Source organism: Pavona decussata, unplaced genomic scaffold (assembly GCF_977016875.1).
Source record: "Pavona decussata unplaced genomic scaffold, jaPavDecu1.1 SCAFFOLD_112, whole genome shotgun sequence".
Classification (NCBI taxonomy): domain Eukaryota; kingdom Metazoa; phylum Cnidaria; class Anthozoa; order Scleractinia; family Agariciidae; genus Pavona; species Pavona decussata.
In genome coordinates, this window is record NW_028145526.1 from 831,182 (window position 1) to 845,460 (window position 14,279).

The 14,279-nt window shown below is 39.9% G+C and overlaps 1 protein-coding gene across 1 annotated transcript in view; it reads left to right on the top strand.

Annotated features, from left to right (window-relative positions):
- LOC146470698 (fibrocystin-L-like) overlaps window positions 1–14,279 on the top strand; it is a 61,417-nt gene that overhangs the window by 37,145 nt on the left and 9,993 nt on the right. The window contains exons 27-35 of the mRNA XM_085121665.1: window positions 3,513–3,728; window positions 4,477–4,716; window positions 4,990–5,226; window positions 5,782–5,987; window positions 6,798–7,050; window positions 8,445–8,624; window positions 10,633–11,295; window positions 11,850–12,622; window positions 13,318–14,161. Of these exons, the coding sequence (XP_084977791.1) occupies window positions 3,513–3,728; window positions 4,477–4,716; window positions 4,990–5,226; window positions 5,782–5,987; window positions 6,798–7,050; window positions 8,445–8,624; window positions 10,633–11,295; window positions 11,850–12,622; window positions 13,318–14,161 (3,612 nt within the window). The remainder of the gene's footprint in view (window positions 1–3,512; window positions 3,729–4,476; window positions 4,717–4,989; window positions 5,227–5,781; window positions 5,988–6,797; window positions 7,051–8,444; window positions 8,625–10,632; window positions 11,296–11,849; window positions 12,623–13,317; window positions 14,162–14,279) is intronic.

Below are 14,279 nucleotides of genomic sequence, written 5' to 3' on the forward strand. Positions count from 1 at the left end.
ATGTCAATAGCGTAATATAATGAACAGATTAGAGCGCTTGTATTCACATTGTATTCAAATTAGATGTAGCGAGAAGGTCATTGAAGTAAAAATATTGTTCCAAATGATTAAACCTTACCGTTTGACGAAACCGGAGTATCATCTAAGAGTATTTGCGGCGGAACATCTGCAGACGGCGGTTGTACTTGTTGACCCGGCTCTTGTCTTCCCGCTCTCTCGACATTTCTTCGGCGCTTTGTAGCCACAATTTCCCCCTCACACTGGTTCAGGAATGCCTTTAGCATTTCAACATCACCCTTCTTAACTTTTATGGTCATCTATATTCAGTATTATTAGAGGAGACAAAAAGGTTTTACTAGAACCGGTTGCGCGACGGTAAGCGTATTATCTCGAAATTCAAAATTAGCGCCATAAACCTTCAGAAATTTTCCATGTGTTCTAAAGATACAAACCTCAACATAATCTTCCATCGTGACTAACAATGTCGGCGATAGTAAAAACGAAAATTCAAACTTCTGCAAATAAAGCACAACAGACAGATTGCTTGAAAGCTGACTTTTATTTCAGGAGTATTGTATAGAGGTCTGTATGCGACGACGGTTGATTGACAAATGATTCGAAGGTACCTAAGGTACCGCTCCTTTTATAGCGCGTCTTCGTGTTTAAGGGACTCGTATTAACTCCTCCCCGAGTCCCCTCAAAACGACTGCGTGGGAGGTTACCGCCAACGAAGACCGTACACATCTAGTTAAGACGTCTAGTTTAGTCGGAAGGGGCCGAGAGGGAGAAATCTGCGTGACTAGCATTCCGCAAGCGTTGCTCGTCTTCGCGCTCGCGAAACTCATATATGCCTGAATCATCATCATCATCATCATCCTCATCATTAGTGAATCGAATAAAGGCCTTAGAGGTACGGCATGTTGCTTTGCTTTTTTTGTGAGCATGAGAAACCTGCAGTTACTATTAAATGACATCTGTAGTGCGGAAATACTTCGGATTATTGTTGAATACCTTTTTCGTGCAAGGGTATGTGTGTACTGAAGGAGATTCAAAATTCGTTCAAATTAAAGTAGCCACAGCGATAGAATGATTGCTGAGACCATAGCGGATTTTGAATATTATTTTCTCTCTTTTTTTCTTTAAGTTTTATCAGTCACCTTTCCTTCTAAGACCAGAGTATTGTGTCTCTATACCACATGGTACCCTCCTCTTAGATAAAACAATAGTTTCCCCGCTTCCTCTTCTCCCCGCATTAACTTCATTCATTGTCCTCTTTTTTAAATGTCATATTCACTCAAGATTGTTTGAGGGCCGGTTGGAAAAAGCAAGCGCCTGGGATCTAGGGATTATTTTCAGCAAACTTATATATCTATTAACAAGTTGAATGCGTTGTAACCAGCTTTAAATCAATGTTATTTTCTTTACTATGGAAGAAAATACCCAAAAAGACTCAGAAAATGCTGTTTAATTAGCTATGATAAAGGTCGTTTATTGACAGGCAGACAGACAAACAGACTACACGGGTTAGTTGAACTCCTCAGTGCGAAAAAGATGAAAATACCGCAACGTTTGTTTGATGGAAGTTTCGTCTTCAGTGAGCAATACCACGTGTAGGTGATCTATCTTCTACTCGAAAATATGCCAAAGCGCCGGGCAAAATGGAATTTTATCTCATATCAGCGGTATCGAAGCGGCAGGCAAATACAACTCGGATACTACACTGTAGTTATAAAAACGTAAACATGTCATTAACCCTAGCTATCGACTGTGAGGTAGAAAATGTCGCTGTTTCGTACAGATTCATTTAAGAACTGAGCAGATTGTCATCCTTCTGTTTAGTGAAAAACGTACTAGTTGCGTGAAGTAAAATAATGAAATTTGTCGATCATTCTGACGTTGCGTCATATGCCACGGCAATCGGCCTTTACGAATTTTGCTGTGGCATTAGTTATCACTCACTCTAACTGTGAATAATTTTTTGTATAGGAATATTCAGCAACGAAAAACTGTTTAGAGTATTACGTTTTGTATTGTAGCGATAACTTTGTCATTCTCTCGGGAAAATATATTATACAAACTATAAAATGTATTTCAAATGTGTTAACTAGTACTTGCGTGACTGACCACTGACTGACCATTTACTTGACTATAACTGTTATACCCAAACTAAATTTCTTACATGTTGCAGTAAAATAACAGATCGTACCTCAAGCATACCTGTCGTTGTAAGTTTCGATGTACCAGGGCAAGATTTTGCCTCGAAATATTTCCTCATTTTCAAGTGTTCACATGCGAGGAGTTCAACAATCAGCATGTTGTTGATAGGCTGTGATCTAGAAAACGTGCCTGCTTTGCACAGCTTCACAAACCCAAAAGTGATTTTAACGCCTGCTATTAGCTTTATTATTGAAACAAGTTCTTATTTAGTCAGATATATCATAAATACTTGGTTCTAGAAGTACTTCTAGATGCACCATGTGACAATGAAAAAAAATTGGTTGAGATCTGGACGAGCAGAAAGGTGACATGACACTTTGACCTTTTCAAATTTGGGGTTACATCTCACTCCCTAGTTAGACTTATTTTATTTAAGGTATATAAAACAATTCAAAGCTTATTAGATCATTAGATTTAGTTTTGGAACAAGAATTTTATAATTCTCCGGTAAAAATAACATACAAATAATAATTTATTGAAACATGTCATCTTGTCCTTGCGTGACCACAGGAATTTTTTGGAAAAAATATGTCAAAAATTCCCTATGTGTTTTATTCCGTCAAAGGCTGGCTTTTAAATTACCCAAGCTGAATTTTTGATATGTTGCAGCACAACAATAGAGCTTTGCCTTACTGTAACTTTCATTGTAAATTTCGATGTACCAGGAAAAGAATTTTGTCCGCAAAGTTTCCACAATTTCAAGTGTCAACAAAAATGTTGAAAATAGGAATCTTCGGACTTTGAAAACTGCATGTAAATAAGAATCCTCCAGCAATATTTTCCTAAGACCGTATTCTCAGAAGGATGCCTAACTTAACTTCAAAAGATCGTTTTAATACGCTGAGCCGTCTTCCTTCCCGAGCGATTTGAAAATGCACCAAATCTCGTCAAAATTTAACGCCGGCTGCGCCGCGATCACGGCATTTCACATTATGCCGGAATTCTCGAAAACGAAAAATCTTTGGAAAGTTTTAATGTCATTTTCGTAAATAGTTCTCTAAAGGGATTCTTCTGACAAAATATGAGGAAATCCGAAATTTCAGTCTTGACCGCGAGTTCTCGATATTCTCAGTCAGCCGCTCTTAATACGTAAAGTATCTCCTTGAAATACAAAGTGTAATTTTTGTTGTTTGTTTTCTTTTGCTCGTTGTCATTGTTGTTGGTTGGTTTTTTGTTTGTTTGGTTATTGTTCTTGTTTTGTTTTGTGGGTACTGTTGTTTGTTTTGTGTTGTTATTTGTTTTGTTTTGCTTGTTGTTGTGGTTTGTTTTAGCTGACTTGTTCTCTTCTTGCTTAGGTCTCCACTTCGACTCAGTCGACGAAATATCGAGACTGTATTTCGACAAATCCACTACTAAATGGATTAATCCGTCCGATTGCGTAGACATGGATTGTGACGCAAGGAGACAGCTTCTCATCCGGGACCTTGACGGCTCTTTCACGGGCTCCGTGGGCAGTGCGATCCTCTCCATGGCCGAGTATCAGTGGGATGGAGACAAACGGTTTGGACTGGGTAAACCTCAATATCAACATCCAAATTCTCCCCACTGACTTTATGTGTTTCGCTTCGTACTAGTTGAGAGAAATTGCTTGAAATTATTTTGTCTTATCATTTCCTTGTTCTCATAAACTGCAGTGTGGTTTAAGGTTATTTTAAACCTTCGCGGGTGTCCCTGAGAAAAAATGTATGCGCGCCACTTCTATAGAAAGCCTAGAAAACGTTATATCACTGTCAATTGATAAACTGTAAAATCTGAAGATAAGGCTACTTTTGAACATTATTCCTTTGGTAGGCGAGTGCAAACACTGAAACGCAAGGCTGACAGTGTGTGCTCTAACTGAATTATCAACCCTTACATTAATGCGACAAACTGGACTGTATTACTCAGTAGATAAGGGGCTTACAAGGTGTGCCAGGGTTTTTTTTAAATTTACATTGATTCCTGAGAAAATCTATTATAAAGTTTGACAATGTAATATTTTTGAATGATTTGCACGCGCTGGACGCCACAAGAAAGCTGTTTTGGATTTCCCAAAAGCCCATGTGTGCCGAACATTTTGGCCAGATTTCGTTTAAATCAGATAAACCTAGACACCCTATTGATACATTTGAATGGAGGGAATATTCGCAAAAACAAGAACCCGAGTTTTTGGTCTCCAAACATTTGCATAGCTTTCGCACCCCATTACAGCAGTTGTCAACAAGGTCATGCCTGTTAAGACTCCCTGTTAACCGTTTCTTTATTTCATACACGCCACAGGAGATTATCGTATCCCCAAGCCAGCTCTGACGGCAGTAGATGGAAGCCGTCTCAACATATCTGTAGTCGCTCCTCACAAGGGAATTGTTCGTGGCACACGTAATTTTAACATTTGCTCGTGGTATGAAGATTGGAACGCTTACAAGTGCAACTCAGATGATTACCGCATGTTGGTTATTGAGAGTTTAGATCCTGATACTGAGACGAGGCGACTATCCCCCGTAGCGCTGATTGCAAATGGTTTGTACACCTTTTTGTTTAAATAAATGAATAATGTTGCTGTTATTGTCATCGTCATCATTATTGTTGTTGTTGTTATTGCAGAGAAAACTTTTGACATTTTTCAGACTTATAGGTGACAACTTACCTATCGTTTGGCTTTATCAAAATAAAGGCCTCGTTGTTGTTGTTATCGTCGTCGTTGTCGCATTGTTGTTGTTGTCTTTTCCTTTTGCACTTGCCCTCTTCGACACTTCCCCGGTGATGTGTAAATGTTCTCATTCTATGCAACAGGTTACGTGAATCTGTTGAACGGCCCCCAGGATCACGGTTGGTGTCTTGGTTACACCTGCCAGGAACGAATATCTACATTTTATGGAATAGTCGCAACAGGAACGAATTATTCTCTGTACTTCACGTCCAACGAACCACATAGGCTGAGGCTACATTTGTTAAACAGCGACGTAACGGATGTGATAAGGGTTGGATTGTTTTACCAAAGACCTCAGAGACAGGATGTTTATAGAAGAGGTAAGTAAGTTAATACTTTCTTCCTGAGTTACACTGCTCAGTCCCTTATTACAACGAGCCACCTTAAAATCCTTAAAACTGGCAATAAAGTCGAGCACATTTGATTAAAAAGACTGGGAAATTGCTCCATAAGCCATCTTAATCATCCAATCACTTACATTGTATAGGATTAATATAAAGCTTTGTATGTAGGTAGAAATAAGCCCTAGTGGGAGTAAGCGATGTTTAATTCGTGACCAAGATTATGTTTTAAGCAATAATGGAAGAATGAAAATAATCAGTGTATTATTTGGGTAGCATACCACAAAGCACATTTTCAATGGCTGGCTCAAACCGCTAGTGATCTCGTTCTTTAAAAGGCATAAAAAATACATAGTTTTAATTGTACTAAATTTGTGTTTTTTTTCTCATTTTTTCGCCCTTATAAAACTAAGGTTAAATGCCGACATCACGAAATACGCGTAATTGTCTTCACGGCAATTCAACGCCCGAGAATGTGTCTACCTCTAGTACCCCTCTTTCACCAGGTATTTAATAGCAAATATTCAATTACAGGAGTATTCGTAAACCCAACAAATGGACAACTTGGAGGTTCACAGTACACTCTACTCCCCAATCCCCCGGGGACGCCTGATGATTACTTTGTGCCGCCGCTGACCAGTCATAGTGGTGCCAACTATTTTGACCGCAGTCTCTCTACCTTGTTTGTGATTGTACGTGGATCAGAGCCTGTGGATATACGAGTAATGCCAGTAATCCAGGTAAAGAGATTTTGCTTTACAACTACATACGTTTCACCTACGAAGAGCGTCGAAACTTACATTGCATCCACCGTCTAAAACTAAGCTAGAAGCATCCAGTGCAGCATAGGGTGAGGGAGACTAAGAAGAGTGCAATACGCTCCGATATTGGCACTCGTTTTGATGAGTATTCGTACTCCAAAATGCTATCTGCATACATTGATTATGGTCACGATCAACTGAAACATTTTTTTCGTTTGTCATTGGTCATTAAGTACCACAGGAGGCAAGATCAGATTATTAAACTGGACGACAATCGATGATACCACAGCGATAATAACTGACTTCAACATTTCAATATCACGTTCGCCGTGCGATTTCTTTGTTGTTTTAAGAATGTAAATCTCTTGGCGGAATAACGCTTTGTCTCAGCTTTCAACTGTAAGTTGAAGCCCAGTTTTGTGGGTTTTTTTTTTTTGTCGAATAGCATATTTTGAGTAGTTTCTTAATGTTACAGTTCGAACAGTACAAGTACGGGTGTGCCTTTAGCACTAATGACACAAATGATGGATAAGAGAATTCTGCAGTGTATGTTGTATTGCCGAGTGGACATTATTTTCCTTATTAGGACTAACGCTCAGTCGTAAATTCATGTGTTCACTTAGCAGTAAAACATAAACTGCAGAGTAAGTTCATCTCTGATCCATCGTTTAATCGAGCATTGTTGAGACGATTTGTATAGTTAACTCGGTTTAAACACTTCATTTTAAGGCAGGCGAGCTAAATTTATCATTCAAATGACAAGCTTTTAATTTGGCAATTTTCTCACAGGTTTCCCTTGGGGTGGCAGCTGTCAAAGTGGATGATTTCTTCAAAGAGAACCTGCTAAATAACCTAATCGCACTGCTGGGTATCGATAGATCTCGTATCAGAATAGTGGACATAGTTAGCGCTGATGGTTCTCGTCGTCGGAGAAAGCGATCCTCTGGTGTCGTACATCAGGTAAAGATTGAGATCGGCGATCCTCCCTTGGCTTCAAATGGTTCCTTGTCATCTTCGTCTAACTCTTCAAGCAACTATACAGGTATGAAAATAAACCGTACGTTGATGTGAAAGAAATGTGATGTTGTGTTTTAAGCCCGTTGAATAAATGATAGATAAAAAAAAGTATGTTTGTGACGGTTGAAAAATGTTAGCAAGGATCAAGCATAGAGACTAAAAGTATTTACCGTTTGCAAAAACAACTGGTTGGCCAACCAAAAATAAAATGACCCACTTTGCTCAAGAGTCGAAGTATCTAGCCGGGCAGGAGAATGGAAAATGCGAGAAATGACAACTGGTGGGGAATTTCCTGATAGCGATGTTCCATTCCGAACGGAAAAGATAATTACTTCTGGAAGTACCAAGAAAATCCGGATAGAATTTCCGGAAATGTTGTAATCTATTTGAATAGACGGTATTCGTATTTTCGGTATTGGACTGGAAAGAGCTTGCATACGAGGCTTACGTGGGAGCCTTTCACATGAAAATTTTTGTTAATTTATTCACCCGCAAAAGTCTCCACTGAAAGCTGGATCCAGTTTAATACTGATAACACGAATACGGTCTATTGCAACCAAAATTGCAGCCGTGCCAGGGAAGTGGAAAAACCCTAGTTCTCATTGTCGCCAACGGTTTACCAACATGTCTTCTCAAACTCATTAATAATTCAAAAGCCAAAGACAAAGGAAGTTATGCACTGTGACGTGTTTGGATATCTGATGAAAAACTCCGTTTTGGCATCCTCAATTTCCCCTTCAAAATCAGTTTGTTTGAGAAGTTATATCAAACACTCGTCACAGTGTTTCATCACAATATCAAAAACATCGAAGTTCGTCAAAAATACTCCGCTACACGTCGTATTTTCAACTCTCTTCTCGGTGTTTGATATGTGATGAAACACTGTGTCTCGTGTTTGATATATTACTTGAAACTAATACGGCGACGTTAACATTCACACCCTTGTCACTGAAAGTAGAGTGTATAATCACACTATTGTCAGTGATAGAACTATATTTGTGGAGTAAAGTAGTCTTAAAGGAGAAGTATCACAAATTTGATGTCATTTCAAAACCCAAAAATGTTTGCCTGACAACAGAAACAAAAAATAATTGTCTAGTTTTGTTATAAATTATCACCCTAGTGCAATAAAACTGTCGATTAGCGCCCCTGCCCAGAGACAGAGTAGGTTGGAATGGATTGAAACTTGAAAAATGTTCGGCTAATGTTTTTCAAGTTTTCGTATTTTTATTTTCAAAATGCACCAGAACAGGGGACGAGTTGTTCCTGTCAAGAATTGAGTTGATTTCTCTCCTCTCGTTGTTTTAAAATTATTTTGTAGCAAAGTGAAGGTCTTACTTCACCATTTTTAACAAAAGAGGTCAAAAACCCCATGAGACTTCCCCTTTAACTGATAATCCATTGCATATTTGACAACAGGAGTAAACAGGACAACATCGATCGAGGAGCTTAAACAAGTTGGCGACAACTTAGTGGAAAAGGTACAAACAGGTGAACTCGCACAGCAAGCGCAACTGGAAGTCGTGTCGCTGTCCTTGTCTGACCCTATCCCTGAACCAGTTGACCCGACCGGCGGTGTCCGAGCCACTAATGAGACTGGTAAATAGCATAACTTCATTCTCGTTAGCTAAATTAGTTTCTTCAGCCAGGGCTATTTAACACAAATAAAAGTTAAAACAGTTTTACGTCTAGCTTTGGCGCTGAAGAAATCTAGTAATGTTTGGTACAATAGAGAGATTTAGAATTACGACAGAAATGACCACGTGACCATGTTTACCCTACATTAACTTACATTTGCCGCTCGCTGTTTTCATTTTCTCAGTAATTGGGTAGTTTCCCGTTAGCATGAAAGGTCAGAATTATTTTGCACTATTCTTATCTATGTACGTATTTTTTCAACTCAAGAAAATTAACGCAAGGGTCTCTAGTTATTTACTCCAAAAAACAGGGGGGTTGTCTATCATCTAAAGATGTAGCCCTAACGTCGTGTTACGACCGCAACATTCCAAAAAACTTTTGAGCAAAAATGGCACGACTTTTTATTGCCTCCTGGAGACTGCCTATAGTTTTATAACTTTTCGCTTATTAGACACTTCATTTCTGTGCCAGGGCCTTTTTAAATATTCTCTCAGTTTTAAAAAAAAACTGATAACTTCACTTTGAAGGAACTGGGCACTAGTGAAAATTGTCGTTTATTTTAAAAATTAAAGGAATTTTTGAAAGGCCCGGGCACAGAAATGTGCCTAACACTCTCAAAGTTTTAAAACTACGGGCAACCTCCAAGATGCAATAAAAAGTGGTGTCATTTTTGCTGGAAAGTTTTCATGAGTGTTGCGGCCTCAACAGGTCACGTGACCTCATTTACATACATCGTGCATGTCAATGTGATGACATTTAGAAGGATTTAACGCTTCTGAAGTCTTACGATGTTCTGGTTAAATCCTCAGAAGATAGACCACCTCCTCACTTTTTCCAGTTAATAACTAGACACCCATGCCTTAATTTTCTTGAGAAGGAAACATAAGCGTGAATTTCACGTTTGCCGTTTGCCGCTTACGTTTACGGCAAACGGCAAACGTGAGATACGACCACGTGACCATGTTTATCCTATATTTGCCGCTTGCTGTTTTCAGTTTTTCTGTCAAATCAAGTAGTTTTGCGTTAGTATCAAAGGCCAGAATTAGTTTGCACTGTTCTCATCTTTGTACTCTTTATTTCAAGAAAACATAAACGCGGATCTCACGTTTGCTGTTTGCCGTAAACGCGATTCTTAATCTCTCTACTTAAATGTACCCCGGATGTAAGGCCACTGTTGCAGTTGTTTTGATATCTCACAGCTGTAACCCCTCCCTTCTCAGAGATCAGGAACAAGACTATTGTTATATGAAATAAATGTGATGGTATTTTTCCAGCCTGGTGAATGAATGAGAATGATGTATTATTCTAGAAAGTGACACAGGCATAGTCGGAAAAAAGAAATCCGAGTGCTCCTATCAGGAGTCGAACCTAAGACCTTCCGATCACTAGTTCGGATGCTCTACCACTGAGCTACAGGAGACTCGTGGGAGCTAAGGCCATTAAACTAGGTTCATGGGACAAACATCCTGCATACTGCAAGGATTTGGATGTCGAACGTGTGGTATATGAAATAAGTGTGATGGTATATAAATTATCCAGCCTGATCAATGAATGAGAATGAATGTATTATTCTTATTATTTCGGTGAATAAGAGAACACATCATGATCACAAAATGTGGGTTAATATTAAAACGAGCTATATTACGCTTACCATGAACATAGAAATTCATCAAAAAACTTCATCGAGAAAAATTGAGTCCTAACTATACTCCATTCGCCGCCAGCGGTTGGATCTGGATGTAAACATTGAACTTAAGTGAGAATCGACAAAGCTAACTCATATACACGGGTCATAAAACATATACGTCTTAGAATCATCGAGGTAATGTGAGTTTCTCTCCGTTGTACGGCATTGTTACACTGTACGTTTTGTTTCACGACTGTCCTAAACAATTTGTCTCTCAAACAGTGTTGCTTGAGAAGTTGCACATGGTTATCTCCGCCTGTCTCACGTTTCTCTTTCTTGCAGGTGGACCAAACATAACAGACAACTCTACTCTGCGTTATGACCAACTACAGGCACAACAGCAGGCCGAGGCTCCCAGTAACCTGTTCAGCTTCCTCATTCCCAACAGACTGGAGCTCTTTACCGAACCGAACGGAGGTAACGAGACTGTTCCCTTCACTATCCAGCCAAAACTCAAGCTGGTGGACATCGATGGCAAGTTAGTGACAACCTTGGGTCATGGCTCGTTAAGCAACTGGACTGTGAGAGCCAGCATACTGAACGGAACAGGAGACCCCATGGCGGTGCTAGAGGGTAATGTCTCTGTAACGATTGTGGAAGGCTGGGCCAACTTCACTGATCTGAGCATCACTCATAATGGTACCGATTATAAGTTACTGTTTAACGTCAGTAAACCTGCGGCTTCTCAGTTTAACGCCACTTCGCAGTCGTTTGAAGTCAAGGAGAGGATTTTGTACTTCACCGTTTCCATTCAGCCAGACGACGCTAATGAAACCGTTAGCTTCGGAAAACAGCCGAGAATTGAAGTCCGCGATGCTGCCAACGGAAAAATCGTAGACAACACAGGTTGGAAAGGAAGAAGGTGGCTGTTCACGGCTTCCATAGCTAACTCAGATGATAACAATGGGCATCTAAACGGAACTACAGAAGTGGAATTTGTTCAAGGTATTTTTGTTTTATTACTCACTGTACCCCTGGGGTGGGAGCATTCCCTATAATGGATTATACTGGGAGGGTCCACCTGGAAGGGGCACTGTTTACAGGCTGAAGGAATATTAAAGGGCGGAGATTTCACGAGCCGAAGTAAAGGAAAAGGCAAGGAAAACTGTCAATTAGGTATTTAAAGGGGGCTTTCAAAATATCTCTAAAAGACCAGCCTACCGTAGGTATATGAAAGGGGTACCGTTTGTTATGAAACGTGTATGAAAGGGTTACCTTTTCTTGTAACAAGTTCATTGCTATGTAGTGCTAGGAAAAGTGGTTTTAAAGACAATTTGGCCTTTAGGGTTTTCTTGTGCCACTTATGAAAAAATTCCCCTCGGGTTTCCAAAGTTCTACTTATTATTGATGACACAGTCCCTATGGACGTGCTCTCGGTGTTTCAAACTGTTTTTCTTGTCAAGTCGAACAAACTTCGAGACGAATTATTCCCTTTAATAACAAACCCTACCTGAAAATGAGCCCTTACAAATCTAACATAAATCTAATGTTTGTGGTAGGTGTCGCCCAGTTTACAAATCTCAGTGTGGACATTTCCGGAGACAACTACATCCTAGCGTTACAGGCGTCAACTGTCCCATGGTCCCGCTACGCCTTTAGCGAAAACTCCTCAGCGTTTAACGTTTCAGAAAGACTGCTCTACCTTAAATTGGTTCAACAACCTGGCGACTGCAATGATACTGTTATCTGCGGCAGTCAACCAATGTTGGAGGTAAGAAATGTATTCCCGGACACTATTGTCGACAACATCGGCTGGAGGGGAAGAACGTGGCAGATCAACGCAAGTATGGTTGGCGTGAGCAATTCTGTGCTTAACGGTACTGCGCTGCTGTCGGTACCAACATCAGGGAAGGTACAGTTTCACGACTTAAACTTCTACGACGTCGCACAAGGATACCAAATAAAATTCACTGTTATAACTGAGCCATCATCTTCATATTCTGGATTGTCCGTGATCTCGGAAACTTTCGACGTCTCCCCACGCAAATTCTACCTCGAAGTGATAACACAGCCTGGCAACGCCAACCAATCGGAGATCTTTGGTGTTGCCCCAGTAGTAGAAGTACGAGATGTAGGAACGCGCATGCGCGGACACCCTCTGAAAGGTGATTGGTCAATAGCAGTGTCGCTCAAACCGTCACCTTTGAATGGAACACTGAGTGGAGAGCTAAACGTGACCGCTACGGACGAGAGGGTGGAATTTGGCAACTTGTCAATCTCTTTCTATGGTGTTGGATATGAACTTGTTTTCGTATCTAATTATGGACACATGGTAAGTAGAGGAATAAATGTACAATACTAAAGAAAATTAATTAATGCACCTTGAAGTGAGCGCGAATTTTCAAAAATAAACGTTAGTGTACCTTTAATTTCTTGTGGCGTTATTTCCCGCGACCTAATTTGAGAACGGTGCCTCCTAATACAGCTGTATTTTTGGCGCCTTTTAAGACTATAGAATAAAAATGAGCGATATAAAGACTGAACGACGTTCCAATGACTCCATGTCATCATTATCAAGTTCGAAATACATGGTGAAATTGATTATATATATAGTATCTAAAGTGTGGAAATATTTAGGGAATAAACAAAGGAGTTAAAGTATTCATAACAATTGAATACTTTAACTCCCTTGTAAACTCCATAAATATTTCTACACTTTAGTAGTGGGCCATTTTCTTTTTGAATGCAGAATTTCCAATGCACTCTTTCTCGAAATAATACGAAATCTGAAAAAGCTAGCTTAATTTCCTTCATTTGGAGTCAATTGACTGTTTTTTTTTTCTTAAATGTAAACATTTTTACAAGAAATAAATACCATCTTATTTCGTCCCCCATCTTAGTTGGATATTACAGTGTAATACATGGTCAAAAAAGAGGTCCTAAAAAGATGCTGTTCTGGTGCTTTTTAATTGTAACATCTAAATTCCAATTCAATACTTACAGCTAGTGTGCTTCTTTATTCTACAGGTATACTCTCAGACCTTTGAAGTCAAATATGTAAATGACTATTCCCCAGTATTTGAGCCTTCAAATGGCTTTTACAACGCCACTATCTCTGAGGACGCTTCCGTCGGTGTATTTGTAACCACAGTAACGGCAACTGACCAAGACTCAGGTTCCCAAGGTGATGTTTTCTACTCCATTGTGGGTGGAAACACTGGCAACAAGTTCACTGTTGATGCTGTCTCGGGAAATATCACATCAATTGGAGAGCTTGACCGGGAAACAACTGCAGTATTTACGCTAACTGTGCGAGCGTCCGACGGCGCGGTGCCAGAAAAAGTACGGTATACGGACGGCACGGTGAAAGTTGTCATCTCCGATGTTAATGACAACGCTCCGTCATTTAACACGTCATCAATTGTCGCCAACGTTTCAGAGGATGTCAATGTTGGTGGCGTCATCATCACGCTTCAAGCTAATGACCCGGATGAGGGATTGAACAGTGAACTTCGTTATTCAATAACAAGCGGAAATGACGCTGGAATGTTTACTGTGGACAGTGTATCAGGGGAAGTAAAAGTAAATGTGTCATGTGATCTGGAAAAAGTGCCTAGGCCCGATTTAATTTATTCCTTGAACATATTTGTTCAAGACCTTGGAACTCCAGAGAGCCTAAACACGAGTTTAGTGCTCAATATCAGCATCACTGCTGCCAATGAATTTACCCCGCAGCTTCTTCATGGCTCCTCGTTCAACTTTAGCTTTGCTGAGAATGCAGCTGTTGGTGATGGTGTTGTTGTGGTGCAGGTGAATGCTACAGACCAGGACTATGGTGACCAAGGAAGAGTGTCTTATGTTATTAATTCAGGTAGGAATAAATCAATACGGCGGGGTTTTTTTTCTATTTCCCGCGCCCGATCTAGGGCTGCACAAAAATGCAGTTATTTGGGGTTCTTGGTTTCAATCCACAAATATGGTCAAAAGAA